A 24,930-nucleotide genomic window follows, 5' to 3' on the forward strand; every position below is an offset into this window, starting at 1 on the left:
AGGTTCATAAAATGATTGCTGAATTTAGACTGATCCCTGGCCTTAATAATTTATTTGATAAATTAATATGGCGGAAACATTCAGCATCAGCCCTTGTTCTACCTGGGCACAATCAGAACTGTGACTGTAGCCCGGTGAGTATTAGTTTTATCCTGGGGAGAAGCTTGCCATAAATAACATTAACATATGATTGTCCTAGTCAGGTCACAAAAGCTGAAACTATAAAAAATATCTCTTTTTATGTTGAATTCTGTCATGGTGATAAATGGCTACATCGGTATAGTTTCTTAGTCATACCTAAACGGTTTGCTATTGCCTTCTAGAACTTTTTATTTATTTCTTTTATTTTATTTATTAATCTAGCTCACTTTCCTAGTATTCCCTGGAGGCCTTTCATCTAAATACTAACCAATCTCAGTCCTCTTTGATTTCCAGGTCATGGAAAAGTTTAGGGATGGAAAATAGTAGAAGTGTTTTCATGATTTAAGATGAGCACAGATAGTTGATAATTTTCCTTATCACCAACCTATGATCTTACTTAGCTAGCAACATTTCTTTAGGAGTGCCTCCTAGTTTAAATCCCCTCTAGAGTCCATTTTCAGATTCGGAGAGTCCTGTCATATTGGAGATAAAAAGGCAGATTCCATTGAAAACTGAGATGTGCAATACCAAATGTAACCTTGGGATACTTTTTAATAGTAAATAGTAATTTCTGATTACTAATAGTAATGTAATAATGACTACAATCTCTCAGTGCCTCTCCAAGTTGGTTTCTTACTGGTCAGGTGTGGCATGTGTGGCCAAGATGCCCAGTACTCAATCTTATGGTATGATCTGGTGACTCCTAAGAAAATAGACAGGGTTTTTCTTCTACTTTGGTTCCACTACCTGTTTCTTGGACCAGATCCATCGTGGGTTATAAAATCAACCAGAAAGGTGTTTGTGGTGTGCATTGGTTAGCAGTTTGCTTCCAGGTGCAACTGAAGGGGCTGGTTATTTCTTAGAGAGCCATACATGGCTGTCTGAAGGACTGCCTTCTCCCATGATGTCTGCCCAGCTGATAGAAGCCACTAGAGTTGACACACTGTTTTTAATCAAACTATCTTTTAGCAGCTAGAAAGTTCATCTCTACCCTCCCCTGCTCTCTGGAATGAGGTTCCCCCTAAGAGTCAGGTGGCTTCCCCCAATGACAGAGGGCCTTAAAGACCGGCCTGTTCTTCTAGACCACAGGTCTGCAACCCGTGGCTCCGGAGCCGCATGCGGCTCCCAGTCTTCTGCTATGTGTAGTCCCCCCCCAAAAAAGTGGGACTAAAAAAGTTCAACCAATCAGTTCAAATATGCAGGGTAGGTGCCTATCTTGCCTTGGCTCCACTCTTCAGTCAAACCCTGTTCTGCACATGTACGGATGTACGCGCATGCGCACACATTTTTTGCAGCTCCCAGTTTTTCCTTTTGTGAGGGAACCGGTTCCGAGTGGCTCTTTCACTGTTTCAGGTTGCTGACCCCTGTTCTAGACCCTCGGCTAGAGCAGCTGGAGCTCCTTGTTGAATTCATTAATATAATTCATTTATGTATTTTCCTATGTTTTTAGTTGGTTTCTCTATCTTGTTCTCAATTTTACTTATTTATTTATTTATTTAACTTGGCTTCTTCCCCCCCCCCCCTTATTCATATTGTATTTAGTTCTGTCAGAGTTTGGCAGTGCCTAATTGATGATGCTGATGATTGCAATTCATTCATTTTATTTATAAAAGTAATTAACCTTCCTTCTGCAGGATATTACCTTGAAGATTCAGTTTTTGAGACTACTTCAGAGTTTTAGTGATCATCATGAGTGAGTATATGTTTGTGATCCTTATTGCAATTTCTCTGCCCATTTAGCTTAAGAGTGAATATTTAACTTTTAATATAGTCAGAAGCTCCTCAAAAATAACTACATAGCCAATTGTAAGTATAGTAATTACCTTTGAACAATATTTATACGTGTCACCTATTTAAAACTTACGTTGAGCAAGAAAGCAGGAAGAGCAAATAAGGGAAAGGAGTTTGGTGGGAGAGATCAAGAAGAAAGGAGATTGGTGTCACTGCTGTTTTTTTAGTTTTGCCAGCTTCGCTCATTTCTGTCTGTACATTTTCCCCTGCTCTCTGCACCTGTGTTATTATCTTATCATGTAACCATAGTGAATCTCACATGTCCAGCTATGTTATAGTTTCAGACTGTTTTGTGTGCATGTCTAGAAAAAGTTACTCACTTTAGTTGAGTGCAACAATTTTTTCTGCCTAAGAGGACAGAACTGTGCCCTTATCAGAAGAGACCTGAGGAGCTCAGTTTTGCAGTACTCATTGCAGAGATTGTAGGAAACTATTAGAGTCCAGTAGGTGGTGTTATTCAAAACATGATATTTCTTCCACAATGCATGAAGTACAAGAAAAAAAAACTAGGAAGAACTGGAGATTGTAAATCAGGAAGACATAATTGAAAATTGATGAGATAATTAGCACATAGAAAGTGGAAGTTACCACTCATTTAAGAGGCCCTACAGACAGAAGGGATACACTGTGCACAAATAAAAACAACAGCAACTGTGCACAGAAACCCAGGAGCTGGATCATAGAAATCCTATTGGAAGTGTTGGGGTAGCAATAAAAGACGAGAAAACCAAAAATGATAACATGTAGAACTTCAGTGACTTTATATACAGTATATCTAAATAAAAGCACAGAGTGTCAATCAGTTCTGTGGGTTCTTGTCAATCTTTTTCATGCATACATTGTTACTGATTCCATTTCCTGAATCTTCAACTGTGAATGGTCTGTGAGGTTATTCAATATAGTTGCCAGTGTTTAGCTCCTAATATTGTTTTTTATAAAACTGACCATCTCTGTCTGATCCCAAACCTTGACATTGTTGCAAATGCTGTAAATTTTGGAAATAGCAAATAAATAATGCATTATATAAGCTAATAGAGGTATTCGTTTATCTGTTCTAATGTTCATATTAGGAACAAGTATCTACTTTTAAACAGCCAAGAACTTAATGAATTGAGTGCAATCTCTCTAAAAGCCAACATCCCTGAGGTTGAGGCTGTTGTCAACACAGACAGGTAGAAAACTGTGAATACATATTTTTCTCCATAATTTGTTTTCTGAAGTAATCTTTGCATAGTGGTTCATTTTACCATGACTTTCTCATGAATATTCAGCAGTCTGGTACACAATGCAGCTTAAATTTAAATGTATGCCACTCTGCCTGCAGACTTGATTTTTTTAAATGCACCAATTTTTAAAATTCAGATAGAAAAAATATTGTAGATTATACAGTTCAAATGTGAAAGCTATATAAGTGAAATCTGACATGTGGACCTTGACTTTCTGTATAAAACTGGGCAATGTACAGTATTGAAGAGAAGTATGCTAAATAGTAATTGTATAGCTTCACATGGCAGCCCACTGGTTTACTTATTTAACACTTTCCTATACTTTAGAAGTTTAATTTGCGATGGGAAAAGAGGCTTGCTAACCAGACTTCTTCAGGTAATGAAGAAAGAACCAGCAGAATCGTCATTCAGGTGAGTTCTGCTCTTGCTACATCTTGGGGCCTACAGAGAATTTATTTCATTATCCTCTATTAAAAAATTAAATTGAGTTCATGGCAATAAACAGTAACCTCATTGTTTTACTCTGCAATGCTTCAGCCCTGCCCATGGCATTAAAAGTTGCTTAAGTCTCCAGAGATGTTGGCTATCAGAGCCTTAGATCGAAAATAATACGTTCTTGAAAGTGATCGACATATGTAGTCAGTGATAGCTATTATATATTTTTTTCTAATGATTTCCATTAGTAAGAAGTTGCACAAATATCATGTTGATTCTGAGGTGATAAAATTGATGCTTTTTTGCTATGACAAAATTCCAGTTACACGATGAGCAAATTTACTCTCCACATAATGGTCCAAGATTGAAAAATTAAGTATTTTCATTGGTCTTCTTCCTCTTCCTGTTTTTCTCCAAAGAAGAATTATATATCCTGGCTAAGCATGAATAACAATGTTAATTTTGTTTTGTTGTATTTATATGTTTAATGGAGAAAAAAGGACGTGCTTAATTTTCTTCTGTTTTACCAGATTTTGGCAAGCAAGGGCAGTTGAAAGTTTCTTACGAGGTGCTACTTCCTATGCAGATCAGATGTTCTTGCTAAAAAGGGGGCTCTTAGAGGTAATTTAATTTAGCATCAGAATTAAAATTAACTTTTAAACTTTACCAGAAAACTGTTGTTACATGTAGAATCTGTATGAATGTTTGTAATTTATTCTGGTTTTGTATGTTTGAAAGTACAGATGTACATTGTTAATTTTAATAATTTCCCAAATCATGAAACATATTTTGTAGTATGTAACAAAAAATCTTGTTGCTAAGTCAATGTTTGATTTTAATATGTTACTATATTATTAATTGTATTCTATTGTAATACAAAATGTAATACGTTGAACTTATAGTAACAGTCCGTTTAATCTTGCCAGCATATTCTGTACTGCATTGTTGACAGTGAATGCAAATCACGAGATGTGCTTCAAAGTTATTTTGATCTTCTGGGGGAACTGATGAAATTCAACATAGACGCTTTCAAGAGGTTTAATAAGTACATCAATACAGAGGAAAAGGTAAAACTAAAATCCTAGAATCCCTTTTATACATTTTTAGTATTATATTTATTTATTTATTTGTACATAGTACTCTTGATAGAGCCTAATGATTCCAATATTTTAGTTTCAGATATTTTTGAATCAGATCAACAGTTCACTGGTTGATTCCAACATGCTGGTTCGTTGTATTACTTTGTCCCTGGATCGATTTGAGAGCCAGTCAGATATTAAAGGTAAAACAATTGTTTTGAAGCCAAGGAATAACATTAAAAATCTGTGCTAGTATGTCTTTTTGCAGCTTATCTGTACAACTCTTAGCCGTTGCTGGAAATACTCTGAGATCATTAACACAGTTTATTCATAAATGTAGTTTAATCTGTTGAAATGCTGATAGAGGTATCTTCCTTGAAGCAAATGTTCCAATATAACCAACAGTTTTACTAGCCATTATGCGATATAGTTGGGTCATAAGAAACAAGTACCCCTTATCCTAAATACTGTCAGTTCCCAACGTTGATACCACATTGGCTAATGCCAGGTTTTCTTTGAAGAGACCAAAGTTACATTTTGAAAAGCACTTCAATTACAACCAATCTTTCCAACAAGTTATGAGTGGAAGTCATATTAGCAGTGCTTTTTTTCCTCTTCAGAATTATAGCTCATTCAGGACTTAACATTTTAAATCTAACACACTTCCTTTTTTTGTAGTTGCAGAAGTCTTGTCTGAGTGCCGCCTCTTATCATACATGTCACAGATGTCCATGAGGATGTCCTTTCTTTTCCGACTCATTAATATTATTCATGTACAAACACTGACCCAGGTAATATAGGGCAATTGGATTTCAGGAATCATATGTATATATTGATCCATAAAATGATATTTTATACCTTGTTGATTAGATTCTGTAGAATAACTAACAATATGGTTTCTCATCTTGATTCTTTTTTCAACTTTAGGAAAATGTAAGTTGTCTGAACACAAGTCTAGTTATCTTAATGTTAGCTCGGAGAAAAGACAAGCTCCCATTCTATCTGCGTACTCTTCAAGAGATGGAATATACAAAGAAATATCCTGGTTTCATCCTGAATAATTTTCATAGTCTTCTTCGTTTCTGGCAGCAGCATTACCTCAATAAGGACAAGGACAGTACCTGTTTAGAAAATGTAAGCCTGCAACCTAAGTTCCTTGCAAATGTTTATGTTTCAAAATTGTGATGCGGAAGAGAGGAGAAAACTTGATGGAATAAAACAGAAGTGGGGGGAAAAAGATGTCCTGTTTGAGCTTTCAACACTGGAAAACACTCGTTATTTTGTAGTGTTTCTATTTGCTTGTAAGGCTGAACAGGTAATGCATTACTATAGAAACATTCTAGTGAATACATAGTGAATATATTCACTATATTCAAGTGAATGTTTACTGCAGACTTTTTAAAAACAGAATTGCTGCATTACCAGAGATAAAATTTTGTGTTTAATACAAATAGTTTTATTCTTTTAAATATAGGAAAATGCCTCATTAGAAAATATCTGTACAGTGTACAAGGGGACAATCCATTTCTGCCTGAAAGAACAAGTTATGTTGTGCAGTGAACAGCATTAGCAAATAGCAGTCTTCCACCAAAGTTAGTTATTAATAATAGCTACATTTCAGAATGCACTATGGTATGATAGAAACAATTCCAAAATATTCGAGAATATGGTTCATGTATCTTTATTGAGAATTCTGATAATTGAACTCTTGGACTAAATATATATTCCAGTGCAGCCAGACAGGGACATTGGTGTGTGATATTCTTACCAGGATGAACTTTTTATGCTTCCATTTCAAACCAATACTGCATTCAGAATGTCAAACTTAAAAGCCTGTTTCTTTCTGTGACAGAGAAAACTGACTGTACAAGAAGATAAAATATTATACATGAAATGCGTGAATCCAAAAAAGAATGTAGGATTTTCATTGGCCAGAAAATTAAGCTTTCCTGATTACTTAATATAATGTATGTTCTGTAAAATGAGCAAATTTATTTAGCTTTTGCTATTTAATTTATATACTACCAAAATTAGCTTTTCCTGGCCCAGAATGTTACATAAGCTAACTAAAAAATAGACATCAGTCGATGTTATTTAAAGCACCATTTAGATTAAATTAAGCATTATATTTTACTTAATTCTAAAATAGAAAAGCTGCCAAGCATGAGGTAAATAATTTCTTATTTAATCACCTGCATACATAGGATAACCTAGCAAGCAATGAAGCAATTCAATCTTGCTTCATTTTTCTTTTGTAATCCTGTATATTCTCAACCATTTTTAGCCTATTTGATTTGTACTGGACCAAATTATTTGGCAATTTCTGTATCATCTGGGTGTAATATATTCCTAATGCAGAATGGGTTATACTTAGGGGGGTTCTCAAAATTTGTAATTCTCCAGCATCTTAAATGATAAATAAAGTTCTTTGATCTCTGCTTGAATAAAGCATTTTTCCCCCATGGGAAAAAATATTTATCATTTTTTAGGCATTAAATTTTATGTGGTAGGAACAGTAATACTGCAGTTTCCCACTGTAGGTTTTCACTTTTAAGAAAAGAAACTAAGGCCAAAGGAAGTTTTGATTGCATAAATTTAGTCAATAAAGATCTCCTTGAAATTGCTCTAAACCCCAATCCCTGGGTTAATGTGTACATAAAATTGTTTTGATCTGGATTCTATATAGCATCTAGTTTTCTTGGAGATCAGGTTAAGAGTGGGGTGATGAATTGTTGATGAATTCCTGTAACACCTGAACCTATCAAGATTGAGTCTTCAAAATATGGTGGCAAATTATTAATTTTGAGGGCAATTTTTAATGGACTTTTGGAGGGCAGAGATCAATTTGCTGTGTGATATATTAACACATCCTACATCTGTTGTGCCTCAAAATAATCCTTCAACACTTCCCTTCAAAAAGGAGCAAAACATTTCTATAGAACATTTTTCATTACTGTTGTGGGGCGCAATTGCATAAGTGTTACAATATCAACTCAAAAGTATTTGGTGGCATATTCAAATACTAGCAATGAGATGTTAATGGCATGTTAAAGTATATATTTATTTAGGAAATTTAGATAATTGCCCAGTTCACTCACAGTTGCTCTAGACAACTTACAGAAAAAAAGCCAAATACAATACCTGAGACACCCACATTCTCCTGGCAACAGCTTTCAAACAAATAACTTGATGGGTTCCCAGGTCTGTTGGCAAACCAATGTTTTCAGGGCCTTTCGGAAGAATATCAACAGGGCCAGTCTTATCTCTGCAGGGATGATGTTCCTTTTCTTGGCCCCACTAGGTACACCTCCTTAACTGGGGGTGACCTGTAAAATATCCTGCTTCCCCACTATATCCTGATGGGTAAAATTTCCTGCTTCCCCACTATACCCTGATGTAATTGGAAAAATATAGCCTTTAAATAACCTTGCCCTCGAGCCATGTAGGGCTTTAAAGATAATAACCAGCACCTTGAATTGATCCCAGAAGCAAATCAACAATTCATGCAGTTCCGGACTTCCGGTGGCGACGCAACGCCGAAGACAGCCGTTTTCGGGCTGCCCGCTCCGCAGCTGTGTTTTTCCATCGTAAACAGCGCCGATCAGCTGTTTAGATGGATTTGAAGCCCCCTCCTCAGGAGAAGAGGAGGGGGTGAGGCCCCAGGTAGGGGTTGAGCTCTCTGGGGCCGCCTGAGCTGAGAGCTTGGGCGGCTGAAGGATGAGCTCCCCCGAAGCCTGGGTTGCTCCGAGCTGCGCAGCGCCTCTGCTCTGGGATTATTGGAGCAGAGCCAGGCGTTAGCAACCACCCCTGCCAAATGGAAATACTTTTGATTATCAAGAAGCAGGCAGAGCGGTACAGGAGGTCAAGGTGAAGTGGACTTTATTTTTACTCTCTAGCTCAATGGATTTTATAGCTTCAAAGTGAAAGTGAGTAATAAGTGAAAGTGGGGGAAGATGGCGGCTAAAACTTCTAAAGCTCTTCGGAATGTGGGGTCTTCCCTGGTGCAAGAGACCTCATTGCAAGCTTTGTTTCCTCCTGCATCTCCCCCGGCATTGACGCTTAAGGATTTACAAGACGCTCTTGGAAAGCATGTACAATTGATGTCTGATATGATGGATGAAAAGTTGAAAAAGCTGGAGGAGAAAATGGAGGAGAAAATGGAGAAATTGGAGAAGAAGATAGAAGAGAAGCTGAGAGCAATGAGGCGGGACATTTTGTCTAAGGTTGAATCCGTAGCTGAATGTGTGCTACAGCTGGATATAAAAGTGGAGGATCTCAGTCAAAAGAACTCTATATTAGAAGCAAAGGTATTAGAAAATGAAAATATAAGGGATAAAATGGACGAAGAATTGAGCCTTGTTCAGTATAATCAGATGCAGTATGCTATTAGAATTAGGGGTTTAAAGGAGAATGGTAAAGAAGATTTAAAGCAGCTGATTTCTGAGGCTCTGGAAGGGGTACTGGGCCAGTCAGCATCTGAAATTAAGGGAAATATGGACAAAGTTTTTCGTGTAAATTCATGGATTGCAAGACAGAAGAAGTTACCCAGAGATGTGGTGGTCTATTTTACAAAGAGAGTAACGAGAGATGAAGTTATTCAAGCTGCTTATGATACTAATTTGGTAGTGGATGAGCAAGAAGTTTTGGTTTTAAAAGAGATCCCTCCGAAGATCCTAAGGAGAAGGAAAGATTTTGCATTTTTGGTACAGGAACTTAAGAAACGTGATATTAAGTTTAGATGGGAGATTCCAGTTGGATTGGTGGCGACGTATGAAGGTAAAAGACATCGTTTGGTTACTGTGGCTCAGGCACGTGATTTTTATAGTAATGTGTTAAAAGCAACCCCCCTATCATTTTTGGAAGCTGCAAAAGGATACGGTGGGGGAAAGCCTCAAGATGTTACAGATAGACAGACAGAGGACAATGGTGTTGGAGGGGATCAAGTCACAGTTTCATCGGTTGCTGCAGGAGGCCAGAAGAGGACGCGTGCCGCCCTAAGAAGAGCGAGACGAGAGCAAGAGCAAGATCAGCAGAAAGTTATGGAATCTCCAAAGCGTGCTTACAGTGAAGATGTGAGAGAGGAGCGGTCTAAAGAAGTTTTGGGGGTCATGACAGAGGTGCTCCAAAAGTTTTGGGGCGTTAAGATTGCTGATTAATTTTTAGATTAGAATGTCAATGGAGTAAAATTATTATAAAGAAGGTTTTTTTTCTTTTTTTTTCTTTTTGTTAATATTTTACACAATTTAAGATTGCTTGCTAGAAAAGTATATTAGGGTAATGGATTTAAAGTATGTGTTGAACTAAGAATGGGTATGTAAGCTCCTAATTAATAACAAGTTGTCTTAGAGATTGCCTAAATCTTTTTTTTATATATATTCTTTGTATTTGAACTTTTATTTGAATTTAAGGATGATTTGGAACTGTGAGACATTTGGTGTGATACATGCAAGAACTATTTTTGATCGTAGTTTAGTTTGGTTGGAGATTATTAAGACTAACAGAGATAGGCGCTTTTGGCGTGTAACTGAGAAATTGTTTGGAAATTAGAGAAAGGTGGGAGAATGTAAATAGCAGGTGAAAGTTTTTTTGTTTTTTTTTTGTTTTCTTTTTTCTTTTTCTTTTTTTTTGAAATTAATATGAATAAGGACTGGGATTAAGAAAATTTATTTTGAGCAAAGCTTTTTTTCTGTTTTCCTCTTTTTTTTTCTCTACTTTATTTGTAATGTTAATATTGTTTGTATTCATTTTACATGAGCTAGAGAGAGATAGAATTTATAGTTTATTGTTGATAACATAAGGGTGTCTATGTTTGTTTTTTGATTTTATGCCCTGTATTTAGCTCTGGGAAGTCGGGGGGGGGAGGGAGTGGGGGGGAGGGATAGGGAGGGTTGGATAGGGGTGGGGGAGGGGGGGATTAAAGTTAAAATGTATTGTAAAACTTTTTAAATAAATAAAAAAAACAATTCATGCAGTTCCTACAAGAGAGATGCCATTCCTACATGTGCAAATCTAGACTTGCACAAAACTAGGCGGGCTGCCATATTTTGAACTAGGTGAAGCTTCCAGATACTTTTCAAGAGCAACCCCATATAGAACCCCATTTGTACTAGCAAGTCATACTCCAGAGACATTTGTTTTGTTTGTGCTTATTTTTCTTTCTTTTCCCTTTATAGAGTTCCTGTATTAGTTTTTCCTATTGGAAAGAGACTGTGTCTGTTCTGCTTAGTACAGATCGGACATCACCTTGTGCCATAATTAGCTACATTGATGAGGCGTACATGGATACTGACAGAGACTTCACCGAAGAGTAATTCCACCGGTTCTCACTTCCAGTGGACAATACCTCAGAGGGAATCTTGCAGACGTTGGATTTTCAGGGATATGCTGTGTGCACAAACTTAGAACTATGGAATATTACTATCTAAATGTATTTTCTCCCCTTGCCCCACCACCCTCTTTAAAGAGCAAGATTTCACAAACTTGAAACGTATCACATATTCAGGGAAATCTGCATACTGTTTGGAATTGTCTGCAAAAGGGTCCACTTTCCCCTGCTCACTATGACTAGAAGCGTTTGAGCTTGGGAGGTCGGATCTTTCCAATATGCAAGGGTTGGCTGTGATTTTCTTTCTGGTAACCCAAATTAGAAGTTAAAAGGAGAGGTAATTTCCCTAAGTCATTGAAACAAGCTGGTTTTATGAGCACACCTAAGGTACACCAGCCACTCATCATAAAAGGTTGATTCCTAATTCTTCACATCTTTTTGTTTTGCATTTCAAGAGGATCGTATGTGCAATTCACTTTTAGATACGTAAAAATAATGGCTTGTCCTTTTTTTCTGCAAACGATTTTAGAAATATTTTGTACTAAACTGTCCCATTCTCTTCTTTGGTTCACTGTATTATTGCATTCAAAAGTATTTTTCTCTGGCCTGTGGATTTGTCTTCAATGGACTTTTACAGTGCTGTCTAGAACAGGTATATATATTGCGGTGATGGAAGTAGTTGGCTTTTTTCCCCTGGCTTCTTTGTTTGTTTGCTTGTTTATTAGGTTTTCAGATACAATCATGGAAAAACAAGGAAGAATAAAAAGAACACAGGTTTTACTTACAAGTTTTGTAAAATTAACCAAATAAGTTTCCTCATGACATTGATATAAATCTATGTATAGTTTTAAGAATATCAAAATTAGCTTTTTATGAAATAATTAACAGTAGCCAAATATGAATCAAATTGTAAATTTAAAAATCCAATAATTTCTGCCTGATCTAACAAATGTGAATTTAACAGGTCATAAAAAGATTAAATATTAGTCTAATATATAGATTTATATCAAAATATTTTTGAAACATTTTAATTAATTTTACAATGCTTTCAGGTCTCATCTCCTTTTTCTTTTCTTTTTATTATTCCATTTGATTGTATCTGTAAATCTAATAGACAAAAAAGGGAAGAACAAATTAAAAATTTATGGATTTTTTTTCTAAATTCTGCAGTCTGGCCATTTTGTTCATAATGCAAATGGAATTTTCTTTCACAGTACTGTATTGCTTTTGCTGAATATAAAACCTATTGTTGAACAGAAAGGTGTACTAATTTGCACTCTGGAAACAGAGGCACCAGCTAAAGTGAAAGAATTAGCACCATCCGTTCTGATGTGTATGTGCCCACACACTCACACACCAGAACAATATATATATATATAATATATATTGTTCTTAATGTGTAATAGTAACTGGAAGTTGTCTAGTCTACTACTGATACTTATTTGTATTTCATATGGGGTGAATTATTCAGTAAATATTGAACTTGCTGTTGTAACTGCCCGTGTTTAAACAAATTAGTTGAAAGACAGCTGGTGTTTGATTCCAGAAACTTTTTTTGGAATAAACTTCATCACATCATTGTGCTCAGGCACTTTATGGAATTTATGAAGCATTAGAACAGCCCTTTCTGTCCTTAGCTTTCAACTATTCTTATGTATGCATTTATAATTTTATAACATTTTACCTTAAACAGATCTCTAAAAAGCCTCAAGTTAAAAATTTCAAGAAGATATCTTGATTGTATTCTGTTAAAATTTATCCTTCAAAGCATAACATTTTTATTAGAATTGGCTATTAGGAATGTGATTAGAAATGTAATAATAGCAACACATCTCCATGAAATCTACAATACTTGAAAGTAAGATATAGTTGATCAGCTATTCCCCTATTCACATTTGTTCTGCACACGCTATTGCACCTTATTTTGGGGCAAAAGTAATAGAAATAACAGATCTCTGGTGGTCGATTTGCATATAAAATTATTAAGGTATTTACTGGGGACAAAGAGCATCCACTTTTTTAATGATTAAAGCCCTGTCAAGAAAGCCTGACTGCTCCGTAATTATCTAATTGTGAATCTATTACCTGAACAAAACAGCACTTTATTAAGGCTATCCCTATTGTTTTATCCTTTACAGCTTGTCAGAAATAAAATGAAACTTTGGAGTAAATCATCTATCTTGCTTTAAAGAAACCTCTTAAGGATATGTTTAAACTGACTTTCCGAGTGGCCCTGTACTCAATTATACATCTGATGCCTTTGGAGAATGTCATTCAAGAATTTTAGAATGCTAATGCCTTTGGAGAATGTCATTCAAGATGTGTTGGGATAAATTTTGAGAGAGTCAATTGCTTCTACCCCACCCTCAGTCCTAGGTCATTGTAGTGACTCTGTAATTGTAGTAAACATAGAATAAAGACTCTAATGCCTGTGGATTCCTTTTGATTAGAACTGAAAAATCAGGACAGTATGGCCATCGTCTACAAAAATGAATTCTAAGTAATTGATTCATACATATGTCTTGCCTTTGAATTACCATCCTTCTTTTTACTAATCAATTTGGCTTTCAGTGAGACTTCTCTCACTAAAAAAAAATACTTAGCTACTCCAAGGATGATTTACCTATCATGCTGTGTACTTATTTCTGACTTTTCAGTGTAGGCAATTCCAAAGAGTTGGGTTGGAGGTTTTGGCTCAGGGTATATTATTGGCCTTTTGGTTCCTTACAGGGACACATGAGCACCCATGTTCCTCTTCCACAGCTACTGCTGTAGATCATCTTTGTGTATGATGAGAAACTACAATAGCCTTGGATTAAGTATAAATTGTGTGGAGGAGTACGCTGTAAAAAAAGGGAAATCGCTGAAGGAATGGAACTGTTTTGTGGCAAAAAGGCGACTCCCCTAGCCAGCAAATGTTTCTGGAAATTTTAATTATTTCACACAAATTAACAATGTTCATGCTGCCCAGATTAATACTGACTGACTAACACCACATAAATGTATTAAATGGAATAAAGAATTCTATTTTAAAACATGTCTCAAGAAATATTATTCAAAGAACTCCAGTTTGAGCTTGTTTGTAAAAAGGTAGATCAATCAGATATTTATCTATAGTAACAGCTCACCAAGACTGCTGAATGTTCATCATTGTAGCAAGAGAGATGTGTTAGGCTGTGATAGCCAGATAACTGAAAGTCTGGTTACACCTGAGATGATTTTTTTTAATGCAGGTCATGAAATGCTTTATATTAGCAATACTTATTCTTTAAATAATGTTAGTCTCAAAAGATGCTACCAGACTCCAAATTTGAGATTTGTGTGCAAATAAGATGTAAGACAAAAGTTCCATTTTTAAAAAGCCTCATAGGAAGACATTCTACAGGGAGTGCAGAATTATTAGGCAAGTTGTATTTTTGAGGATTAATTTTATTATTGAACAACAACCATGTTCTCAATGAACCCAAAAAACTCATTAATATCAAAGCTGAATATTTTTGGAAGTAGTTTTTAGTTTGTTTTTAGTTATAGCTATTTTAGGGGGATATCTGTGTGTGCAGGTGACTATTACTGTGCATAATTATTAGGCAACTTAACAAAAAACAAATATATTCCCATTTCAATTATTTATTTTTACCAGTGAAACCAATATAACATCTCAACATTCACAAATATACATTTCTGACATTCAAAAACATAACAAAAACAAATCAGTGACCAATATAGCCACCTTTCTTTGCAAGGACACTCAAAAGCCTGCCATCCATGGATTCTGTCAGTGTTTTGATCTGTTCACCATCAACATTGCGTGCAGCAGCAACCACAGCCTCCCAGACACTGTTCAGAGAGGTGTACTGTTTTCCCTCCTTGTAAATCTCACATTTGATGATGGACCACAGGTTCTCAATGGGGTTCAGATCAGGTGAACAAGGAGGCCATGTCATTAGATTTCCTTCTTTTATACCCTTTCTTGCCAGCCACGCTGTGGAGTACTTGGGCGCGTGTGATGGAGCATTGTCCTGCATGAAAATCATGTTTTTCTTGAAGGATGCAGACTTCTTCCTGTACCACTGCTTGAAGAAGGTGTCTTCCAGAAACTGGCAGTAGGACTGGGAGTTGAGCTTGACTCCATCCTCAACCCGAAAAGGCCCCACAAGCTCATCTTTGATGATACCAGCCCAAACCAGTACTCCACCTCCACCTTGCTGGCGTCTGAGTCGGACTGGAGCTCTCTGCCCTTTACTAATCCAGCCACGGGCCCATCCATCTGGCCCATCAAGACTCACTCTCATTTCATCAGTCCATAAAACCTTAGAAAAATCAGTCTTGAGATATTACTTGGCCCAGTCTTGACGTTTCAGCTTGTGTGTCTTGTTCAGTGGTGGTCGTCTTTCAGCCTTTCTTACCTTGGCCATGTCTCTGAGTATTGCACACCTTGTGCTTTTGGGCACTCCAGTGATGTTGCAGCTCTGAAATATGGCCAAACTGGTGGCAAGTGGCATCTTGGCAGCTGCACGCTTGACTTTTCTCAGTTCATGGACAGTTATTTTGCGCCTTGGTTTCTCCACACGCTTCTTGCGACCCTGTTGACTATTTTGAATGAAACGCTTGATTGTTCGATGATCACGCTTCAGAAGCTTTGCAATTTTAAGAGTGCTGCATCCCTCTGCAAGATATCTCACTATTTTTGACTTTTCTGAGCCTGTCAAGTCCTTCTTTTGACCCATTTTGCCAAAGGAAAGGAAGTTGCCTAATAATTATGCACACCTGATACAGGGTGTTGATGTCATTAGACCACACCCCTTCTCATTACAGAGATGCACATCACCTAATATGCTTAATTGGTAGTAGGCTTTCGAGCCTATACAGCTTGGAGTAAGACAACATGCATAAAGAGGATGATGTGGTCAAAATACTCATTTGCCTAATAATTCTGCACTCCCTGTACAGTTGAATATTCTCAAAAAAAAATACACACTTTCCATCATGAGCATTTGACTTTATTCACTACAGAGTCAGAAATGACTGTTGCAGCCATTACATAGCCGTATTCATCGAAGAGATGTTACACTGAAGTTTCTTATTCTTCATGCTGTTAACAATAATTAAAAACAAGTTACTTTCAGATTTGATTGCCACAGATAGCTTCTCAGAGCCCCATCCCTCTTTTGTGAAAAGTGCTTTGCATTGCTTGGATATTCCACATCAGAATACAACAATGTTTATAATTACTGTATTCTGAATACACATTCAGAATGATGAAAGCTCAAATCCAGCCCGTGATACATTATGTATTTATGCAGAAAAGACAGGGGGAAAAATATTTTTGTCTGACTAAGCAAGCAAAAACAACACATTAATCTTTTTCATGCTCTATGTCTCAGCCATCCTCCTATTTGTTCCCTGATTTATACATCGATTACAGCTGAGTAGTCTTTAATGGAGCCAATGAAACCTTATCACATCAAATAAAGAGCTAATATGTGTTCCTCAACAGTTTATCCATTAAGGAATGAGACTGATGGGGAGATAATTACCGTGTTTTACCTCAGGCAATATTGTTCTCACCTTCAGAGTAACTTCCCTAGTGCGAGTACGCAGCTTGTTCACTTGCGTCTCTGCAATATCTGCTCGTTCCTCAGCATCATCAAGTTCATGCTGCACTTTGCGGTATTTGACCAGGTTGGAGTTGGCTTGTTGCTCCTATGAATAGAAGATGGAGTTTGATGTAGTGGAACCAGATATGGGAGAGATTCTTGGCTGCATTGAATGACTGAGGAATTTTGGCAAACAATGTTCTAGGCACACAAAAGATTTGGCACGTTTTCAATAGTATGGAAACTAATGCCTCTGTAATCTAGAGAGATAAGGTTGTATAGAACCAAGGGAATTGGACTTCCTAAGTACATTGGAGAAGTTGAATTACTAAAGTGTTGTTTTGGAATTATATTTTTAAATTGCAGTTATGGCACAGGAGTAACACAGACACAAATAGACCATTAAGGGTTATTACAGAACCAAAGGAAACGAATTGAATAGGATTAGCATTCTAATGCTTTTTAAACTGCTGGAATCCCTATGCAGATTCATACTTACTGCCTCCTCAAACTGACGCTTGTAGCTCTTGACTTTGCTCTGCAACTTGTCAATCAGTTCCTGCATTCGTGCCAGGTTCTTCCTGTCCTCTTCAGTCTGAAATGTAATAATCAGATATTTGGTTCATCCCATATATGTTACCACCACATTACTGTATAAAAGTTTTCTGATCAATTAAACTTGATTTAGCAGATTTCCAAAATAATGGGCATTTTTTTTAATTGTGACTCCACCCCCTCTCATCCATGAAATTGAGGTTTTGTTTTATTGCAAGTAATGTCATTTACATCAGTTATGTAATTACACAAATTGATTCAAAGGATGTACATTTGGATTTAACATAGCTAACGGCTGGATTTAATAGACATACCCTTCCTCTAACTGGGCAGCTAAACTGAGATTCTACTCATATTCCACAAAAACTTCTGAAGCGCTCTTTTACTTTTTGGAAATATATCCTCCCCCTTCCTGATTTATCTATAGATACATACAGTAGGTGCCCATTTTGAGCAAAGTATTCAAATTTGATTCCTATTATCAAGCTTTCCTTTAACTGATAGAAATGTACTGGAGAAGGTGACATTGGGACAATAGAGTTTGATTTGGGGATACAATAAGAGAATGATGTGAAAGATCTCTAGCCTAAATCTTGGTTTCTTGTACTATTTACTGAAGCTTAGGTTCAGCTTATTGACTATTTTGGTCAATAGCTTTAAAAGCCTATTTGCTATGTAATCCAATTGATAATCATGTAGCCAAAGTGATGAAGACATGATATGACATGACTCCCCTCCGCCCTGTGCGCGCCCACAGAGAGGGCCTCCTCAGGGTGCCTCCTGTCAAGGAATGTCGACTGGTGGCCCCCAGGGGGAGGGCCTTCTCTGTGGGTGCTCCGGCGTTATGGAACCAACTGCCGGTTGAGCTCCGGATGGCATCAGACCTCCGATCCTTCCGTCGCGGGTTGAAGACCCATTTATTTGAACTAGCGGGTCTGGCCTGATGGGGGTACATGGGTTTTTTATAGGTTTGTTTTATTATTCTTGTTTTAACTTGGGCATTAATTTAATTGTCTTTTAATGTTTGTACTGTTATTTATATTTATGCCCTGTGAACCGCCCTGAGTCCCTTTGGGAGAAGGGCGGTATAAAAAATCTCAATAAATTAAATTAAATTAAATATGATACCAATCAGTTTTGTCTATGGAACAAAATCACAAATCCACATTAAAGGGAGGACAATACTTCTTGCTCTCACTCCAAATGAAACAGTCTTGGGGTTTGCTATCTCCTGAAGAACTCTGAATTACTGCTAAAATGGTGGGAGATCTGCAGGCAAAAAGGTAAGTTTCACTTTTGTATAATGCTCCCCCTGTGCTTTTGTTGGTTTTTCACTCTGTGTTAATGAAAATGGATCTGAGGAATCAACATGAAGATGATGCAACTTGTACCTGGTAAGTCAGTTCTTTAACTCTTCGCTCGTACTTGCGAATGCCCTTCTGACTCTCTGCATTCTTCTTTTGTTCTATATCCAAGTCACCTTCTAGTTCTCGTACCTGAATAAGACCGAACAGCACAGTTAAGTTCTTTTTCCTTCTTACTTGGCTCAGAAAACAAAAAACTATATTGGTTGTCATGCTTCACAAAGCACTAGAAATCCACATAGATTGTAGTGGACTATAACATGAGGATGGATTATTGCCTCTACAACAGAGCCTCCTTGCACATATGATTTCATTTAACTTTAAATGGTTTCAGACCCCACTGAATCCAAGCTTTTATTTACTGTACTGGGATTATTGGCGACATAATCCACAAGAAAATTAGGTTTTTGCCAGAAAAAGTAGATGTTCTCTTAAATACTAACCCTGGCTTCCAGTTTCTGAATCTGCTTCTTGCCCCCTTTAAGAGCAATTTGCTCAGCTTCATCCAGCCTCATTTGTAGGTCTTTGATGGTCTGTTCCATATTTTTTTTCATCCGCTCCAGATGGGCACTTGTATCTTGTTCTTTCTTCAGTTCCTCTGCCATCATGGCTGCCTGATAGGGACAACAGCCCAAAAATAATTATGTAGCATTAAAACTAGCTACTGTGATTGATTACGAGAATTACAATTAATGTATCTGGAGGGCACTAGGTTGAAATAAGCTGGCTTCCAATGTCAGTAGTATCCTACTATCAAGTATTAGATATTACCAAACGCTGAGTTCCCCATCAACAATAGTTGCTAGATGCTACTCATAAATACCTATTTTCATTGTGTATTTTCTATTAAGCTCCATAGAAAATAATTCTGGGAAACACCGGGGAAGGAAACTGCCACACCAGTAAAGACCTATATAAAAAATCAGTGTGGCCCTTACAATATTCCCACCCCTGCTCCTGAGGCCCCTTACATCAGTGATGGCTTTTTTAGCCTTTTCTTCAGCATTTCGACATTCCTGCACAGCTTCTTCCACTTCAGTGCTCAGCTGTGAAATGTCTGTCTCCATCTTCTTCTTCTGATTAATTAGGCTTGTATTCTATTTGGGAAGAGAACAGTAAACCATTTTTGCTTCCGATCTTGAACTCATGCCAATATTTATTTATTTATTTATTTATTTGATTTTATATACCGCCCTATTCCCGAAGGACTCAGGGCGGTTTACAGGGCGAGTTAAAACAATACAAATAAGTACACTTTAAAATAGAATTAAATAAGACTAGCCCACAATTAAACAAATTAAAATTAAAATTAAAATTAAAATAATTAAAATTAAAATTAAAATTAAAATAAATTTAAATTAAAACCCCCTCAGTCCAGGCCAGCAAGATCAAACAACCAAGTTTTAAGGTCCCGGCGAAACAAGCGAAGGTCTGGGGCAGTCCGAAGTTCTACCGGCAGTTCATTCCATAGGGCAGGCGCACTCACAGAGAATGCCCTCCCCCTTGGAACTATCCATCGGCATTCCCTAACCGGCGGAACTCTAAGGAGGCCCTCCCTGTGGGAGCCCACAGGACGCTGGGAGGCTGATGCTGGCAGCAGGTGCTCCCTGAGATAATCCGGACCCATGCCATTTAGGGCTTTATAGGTCATCACCAGCACCTTGAATCTCACCCGGGGGAGAATTGGAAGCCAATGCAGCTCACGGAGAAGAGGTGTTACATGAGAGTATCAGGAAACTCCCATTACTACTCGCACAGCTGCATTTTGCACCAGCTGAAGCCTCCGAGCGGTCCTCAAGGACAGCCCCATGTAGAAAGCGTTGCAGTAGTCTAACCGGGAGGTAACGAGCACATGAGTGACTGTGCGTAGGGCATCTCGGTCCAAATAGGGTCGCAACTATAGTTGCTATCCCTGCTTGAAAATACATTCTTCGGCTCACCTGGGTGTGTAATAGATTGACTCTTTCTGTTGCCTCTATAAGCTCCTGTTCAGCCAATTTCCTTCCACGTTCTGCCTGTTCCAAGGATGCCCGCAGCTCTTCCACTTCAGCCAGCAATAGGTTGTTACGCCTCTCCAAGGCACCTGCCTGCTCCTTCAGATCATCATTATAGCGTAGAGTGTCATCCAGTTCAATCTGCACGTCCTGTGGATCATATCGGAGAAGTCAGTTTTAACACAAGCAAAAATAAAACAGTTGTTTTGCAAAACTCAAAAAACCATTAAAGATGGCAAACAATGATTCCCTATAGTGAACACAAAGAAAGAGGATGAGCAACCTGCAGCTCATGAGCTACATAAAGATTTTCAGCACCAGTGTCCCAAAATCATACTGCCTCATGACAAACCACTGACTTTCTATTGCACTTAGCTTATGGGACTGAAATAATGTTCTTCACAATGCATTACGTTTCTAGATAATAAATCCAGTCTGAGGGGAGAAACATATTCCCCATAGGGGAAAAAACACTAACAATTTTAGCTCTATCTCACTGTTACTTTCAGTGCACAATGCTTTGCATTCTCTGCAGCCCTTGAAGACAGAAAAATAACAACACATGATACTTCCAAATAAAACTGCCACCTTTTAATATAAGCTGATAATCATTGAGAAGATTGCAAAAGAGAGCTCCAGCTGGCTGATAGACTACATTTACTTGAGAAATGATTAAGACAGACCTTCAACTGGGATTGGAGCTGCCGCACCAGTTTCTGAGACTCAGCAGCTTGACGATTGGCATGACTCAGCTGGATCTCCATCTCATTGAGATCTCCCTCCATTTTCTTTCGCAACCTGACAGCCTCATTTCTGGCCTTGGCTTCAGCATCCAATGAGGCCTGCATAGAATCCATGGCTCTCTGGTGATTACGCCTGGAAGAAAAAAAGAAAAGTGCTTAGTAGGAGGCACTTAATTCATCAGCCTAGTAAAACTGAATCATCGGTGCAGCCTTGCTTTCTCAACAGTGCCTCTGAGAATAGATTTCCTCACTTGCCATGAAAATCTAATAATACCACTGCAATCCATACCATAAAGTATATAACAGGTTCTCCAATATGTCATATTTCTACCTTAAATTTTCAAATTCTTCATCTTTCTCTGCCAGTTTCCTATCAACATCAGCTTTGATCTGGGACAGCTCCAACTGGATGCGCAGGGTTTTGCTCTCCTCATGTTCCAGGGCACCCTTAAATCACAAATAAATATAAATAGTGATAAAACTCAACAGACGTTCACTTCCCTTCAATGTGCTATAACCTGATTGTGAATTGGTATCGACATTTGATTTGTGCTTAGATTGTAAGCCGCCCTGAGTCTTCGGAGAAGGGCGGGATATAAATGGGATTAAAAATTTCTGATTGTTGTCTTCCTTTTTTTAAAAAAAATCTATTTTTTTAAAAGAGATTAATTCTCAAAATGACTTCCATCAACAAAGCTATGTGTCAATGCTGCTAACATCTAATGTTATTGCTTGACAAGAGATGAAGAAGTAGCCATTTCATATGTTAAACATGTGTATTGCTTTAAGAGGTTGAGTTTAAGGTTGGGAGGGGGGAAGAGGAGGATTGTACCTTCAAGGCCATCTGAAATTAAAGAAGATAAGAACTTGGCCGGTTTTCTAATGGAAGGGAAACTGATTCTTTAAATTAATTGGAGAATATGATTAATGTCAAAATTATAAAGGTGGAGAATTGTGTTTTAATATATTGTGCAAGGGGCGGAGAATTCAGATTCCAGCTTCCTTAGAGCAAGCATTTGCCGGTGTATGAGGCTAAATAAAGGACTTTTAAGGTAAACAATGCCTCAGAGTCACTTGAAAAGCCCATACATCGGAAACTTGACACTATGGTTGTGATTGATGAAAATTAAAGTCCAAACAATTGGACACCATATTACTTATTTGTGGATTAGGCAGGCTCCAATAGTTCTCAGGAATTAGGAGATCTTTATGGAAAAGCTAGAAATATATTTTTCTGATCTCTAGGTGCTATTTCAGACCCAGATAAATGGCCTGCTTCTACTGTAGTTTTATTTACTGGGTTTTAAATAATGGATCAAAGACACATGGAGCAAATAGCAAAAGGCAACAGCCAGATTGGGAAGAACAGAAAAAGGGTTTGTTACAGGTCCTGTTGTTCTTGGACAATTGGATAATTGCTCTACTTAAACCATAATCTTTTTTTAAAAAAAATCATGATTTGCTGAACAAACTGGTTTATGTAAAAGCAAGACACTTATTCATTATGTTTATACCAAGCCAATGTACTCTTTTACAGTTCCACCAATTATTTCATTTTTACCTCATATTACACTATTCCTTTCACACCCAATTCTTTGCAGCCTCCATTGTAACTGGGAAGTGATTTGGATATTACTCATATTGCTTGGTATACAGGTCACATTTAAATATTTATTGACTATGGCACAACAAGCTGGTTCATATACTGTGTTAAATCTTAATCCATGATTTACAGATCAATGCAATGAATACATTTAATATGTTAAATCCAAACCAAGTAAAGCATAATCCCTGCTGATATTTAAGTTTAAATAATAACAAAGTTTACCACAATCATTCAAGTGCTTACCTCAGCTTCCTCTAAGGCTGCTTGGATGTCACTCTTTTCAGCCTCCAAGCCTTTCTTCAGTTTCTCAAGTTCATGGATGGTTTTTCCACTCATGCTAATTTGATCAGTTAGGTCCATTATCTCCTCTAAAGAGACCAAGACAGATATTATACACTTATTTGTAATCTGGAAACCTGGGTGACCCCTACCTATTGTTTACATTCTCTACTATATTCAAAATCAAATTTAACTTCTAGCCTATAATGCTAAACTCAGTTATGCCAGAACAGCAATCTCATGTTATTAGGGGTAAAAGAAGGTTTTGATCACATTATGCTTATTTACTGGTTTATAGAATGCTACCATTTATTCCTACCTGTATTTCCTACTTTTCAGAAAACAAATCACCTCAAAATCAGAAAAAGAACCATCTTTGTTCTAAACCTTTCTCTGCCTGCTTGTATAGAAGCCAGTTCATACACTCAAGTGATAAACTACCTAGAATTGAATGTATAACAATCTAAATTCTGAGCCATGCTGAATTAAGTATGGATAAACATATTGGTTTATTTTAAAAAAAGGCACAAAGGAAGGATATTAGAAAACTGAATTATTTCTTCTACTGTTTCTATCTTCTGGCCTTGTTCTGCTTTTGCCTTAAGGATAATTTTAAAAAAGTTATACTGTGCCATTTAGAAGTGATTCAGCCTGGAGAAGGGCGGGATATAAATGGAATTAAAATAAATAAATAAATAAAAATACCTTGCAGATTCTTGTTCTCACGCTTGAGAGTCTCTAGATTCTCCAGGGACTCTTCATAAGCATTCTTGAGCTTGAAAAGTTCTGTGCTCAGGCTACGGGACTCTTTCTGAGAAGATTCCAGCTCTGCTTGTGTTTCCTCATATTTCTGTTTCCACTCAGCAATGATCCTGTCAAAGCCGCGTTGTTTCTTGTCCAAAGCAGCAGCAGCTGAGTTAGCTCTCTCCAGATCAATGGACAGATCCTCTATTTCAGTCTGAAGACGATGCTTTGTTTTCTCCAGAGAGGAACATTTGGCATGGGCTGCTTCCACAGCCTCTTCTGCCTCTTGTAGACGGATGGCCAGCTTCTTCCTGAAATTTGCCAATCATCCTGATTAGATAGGGAAGTTATTGGCACACAAACTGGAGACAAAACTTTTCTGAAGTAGTTTCTGAACACTACTACTTCCAATGCATGGTGTCCTGCAACAACAACTCCTAATATGGAATTTTTCCCCTCCTTTCACTGCAAAGATGTTAATAGGCATCACTGTGATACCAAAGTGCTTCCCTCTATCAAAGAATTCTAATACTTAGAATATATTTAGTGTAAATGACTATTAGAGGAACTCACTTGGCTTCCTCTAATTCCTCTGTCCTCTGGATGGCATCTGTTTCATATTTGGTCCTCCACTGGGCCACTTCAGCATTGGCTTTAGACAAAGAGCGCTGGAGCTCCCCCTTGGCTTCTACCTCCTCTTCATACTGTTCCCGCAGAAGGTCACAGTCATGGCGGGATGCTTGCAAAGCATGAGCCAAAGCATTTTTGGACTGAAAAGTTGAAAATTGTTTCGATTAAAATAAAACCAATTCTTTATCAAGCAGTTAATATTCCAGCATTCTCCATGCCAAATAAAAATGGGATTTGATATGTTCCTATATATGCATTTTGACCAATTAAGCATTGTGGCATGGCTTGCTGCTGCATATTTATTGGATGTATATGCTTTCTACTCCCATAACGGAGCTATGAAGGTAATTATTGGTTAGGATAGCCATGGTTTATGAGAAGAATAGGGATGTGTACAGTGCAGAGATCTGGTTTCTGCTGT

General features: G+C 37.4%; 2 protein-coding genes across 2 annotated transcripts in view; one reads left to right on the forward strand and one right to left on the reverse strand.

The window, feature by feature from the left end:
- TRPC4AP (transient receptor potential cation channel subfamily C member 4 associated protein) overlaps positions 1-14,032 on the forward strand; it is a 36,354-nt gene extending 22,322 nt beyond the window's left edge. Inside the window, exons 10-19 of the mRNA XM_083359729.1 lie at positions 3-134; positions 1,776-1,834; positions 3,003-3,104; positions 3,486-3,569; positions 4,124-4,214; positions 4,520-4,660; positions 4,767-4,875; positions 5,351-5,463; positions 5,600-5,806; positions 10,846-14,032. Coding sequence (XP_083215855.1) covers positions 3-134; positions 1,776-1,834; positions 3,003-3,104; positions 3,486-3,569; positions 4,124-4,214; positions 4,520-4,660; positions 4,767-4,875; positions 5,351-5,463; positions 5,600-5,806; positions 10,846-10,983 — 1,176 coding nt within the window. The 3' untranslated portion in view covers positions 10,984-14,032. The remainder of the gene's footprint in view (positions 1-2; positions 135-1,775; positions 1,835-3,002; positions 3,105-3,485; positions 3,570-4,123; positions 4,215-4,519; positions 4,661-4,766; positions 4,876-5,350; positions 5,464-5,599; positions 5,807-10,845) is intronic.
- Positions 14,033-15,948: 1,916 nt separating this feature from the next.
- MYH7B (myosin heavy chain 7B) overlaps positions 15,949-24,930 on the reverse strand; it is a 77,008-nt gene continuing 68,026 nt past the window's right edge. The window contains exons 31-41 of the mRNA XM_083358256.1: positions 24,453-24,649; positions 23,841-24,190; positions 23,100-23,224; positions 21,582-21,697; positions 21,191-21,383; positions 20,454-20,657; positions 19,485-19,610; positions 18,957-19,127; positions 18,541-18,645; positions 17,094-17,189; positions 15,949-16,700 (exon numbers count right to left, since the gene is read on the reverse strand). Coding sequence (XP_083214382.1) covers positions 16,503-16,700; positions 17,094-17,189; positions 18,541-18,645; positions 18,957-19,127; positions 19,485-19,610; positions 20,454-20,657; positions 21,191-21,383; positions 21,582-21,697; positions 23,100-23,224; positions 23,841-24,190; positions 24,453-24,649 — 1,881 coding nt within the window. The 3' untranslated portion in view covers positions 15,949-16,502. The remainder of the gene's footprint in view (positions 16,701-17,093; positions 17,190-18,540; positions 18,646-18,956; positions 19,128-19,484; positions 19,611-20,453; positions 20,658-21,190; positions 21,384-21,581; positions 21,698-23,099; positions 23,225-23,840; positions 24,191-24,452; positions 24,650-24,930) is intronic.

Source organism: Vipera ursinii, assembly GCF_947247035.1.
Source record: "Vipera ursinii genome assembly, chromosome: 3".
In the NCBI taxonomy this organism is placed as follows: Eukaryota; Metazoa; Chordata; class Lepidosauria; order Squamata; family Viperidae; genus Vipera; species Vipera ursinii.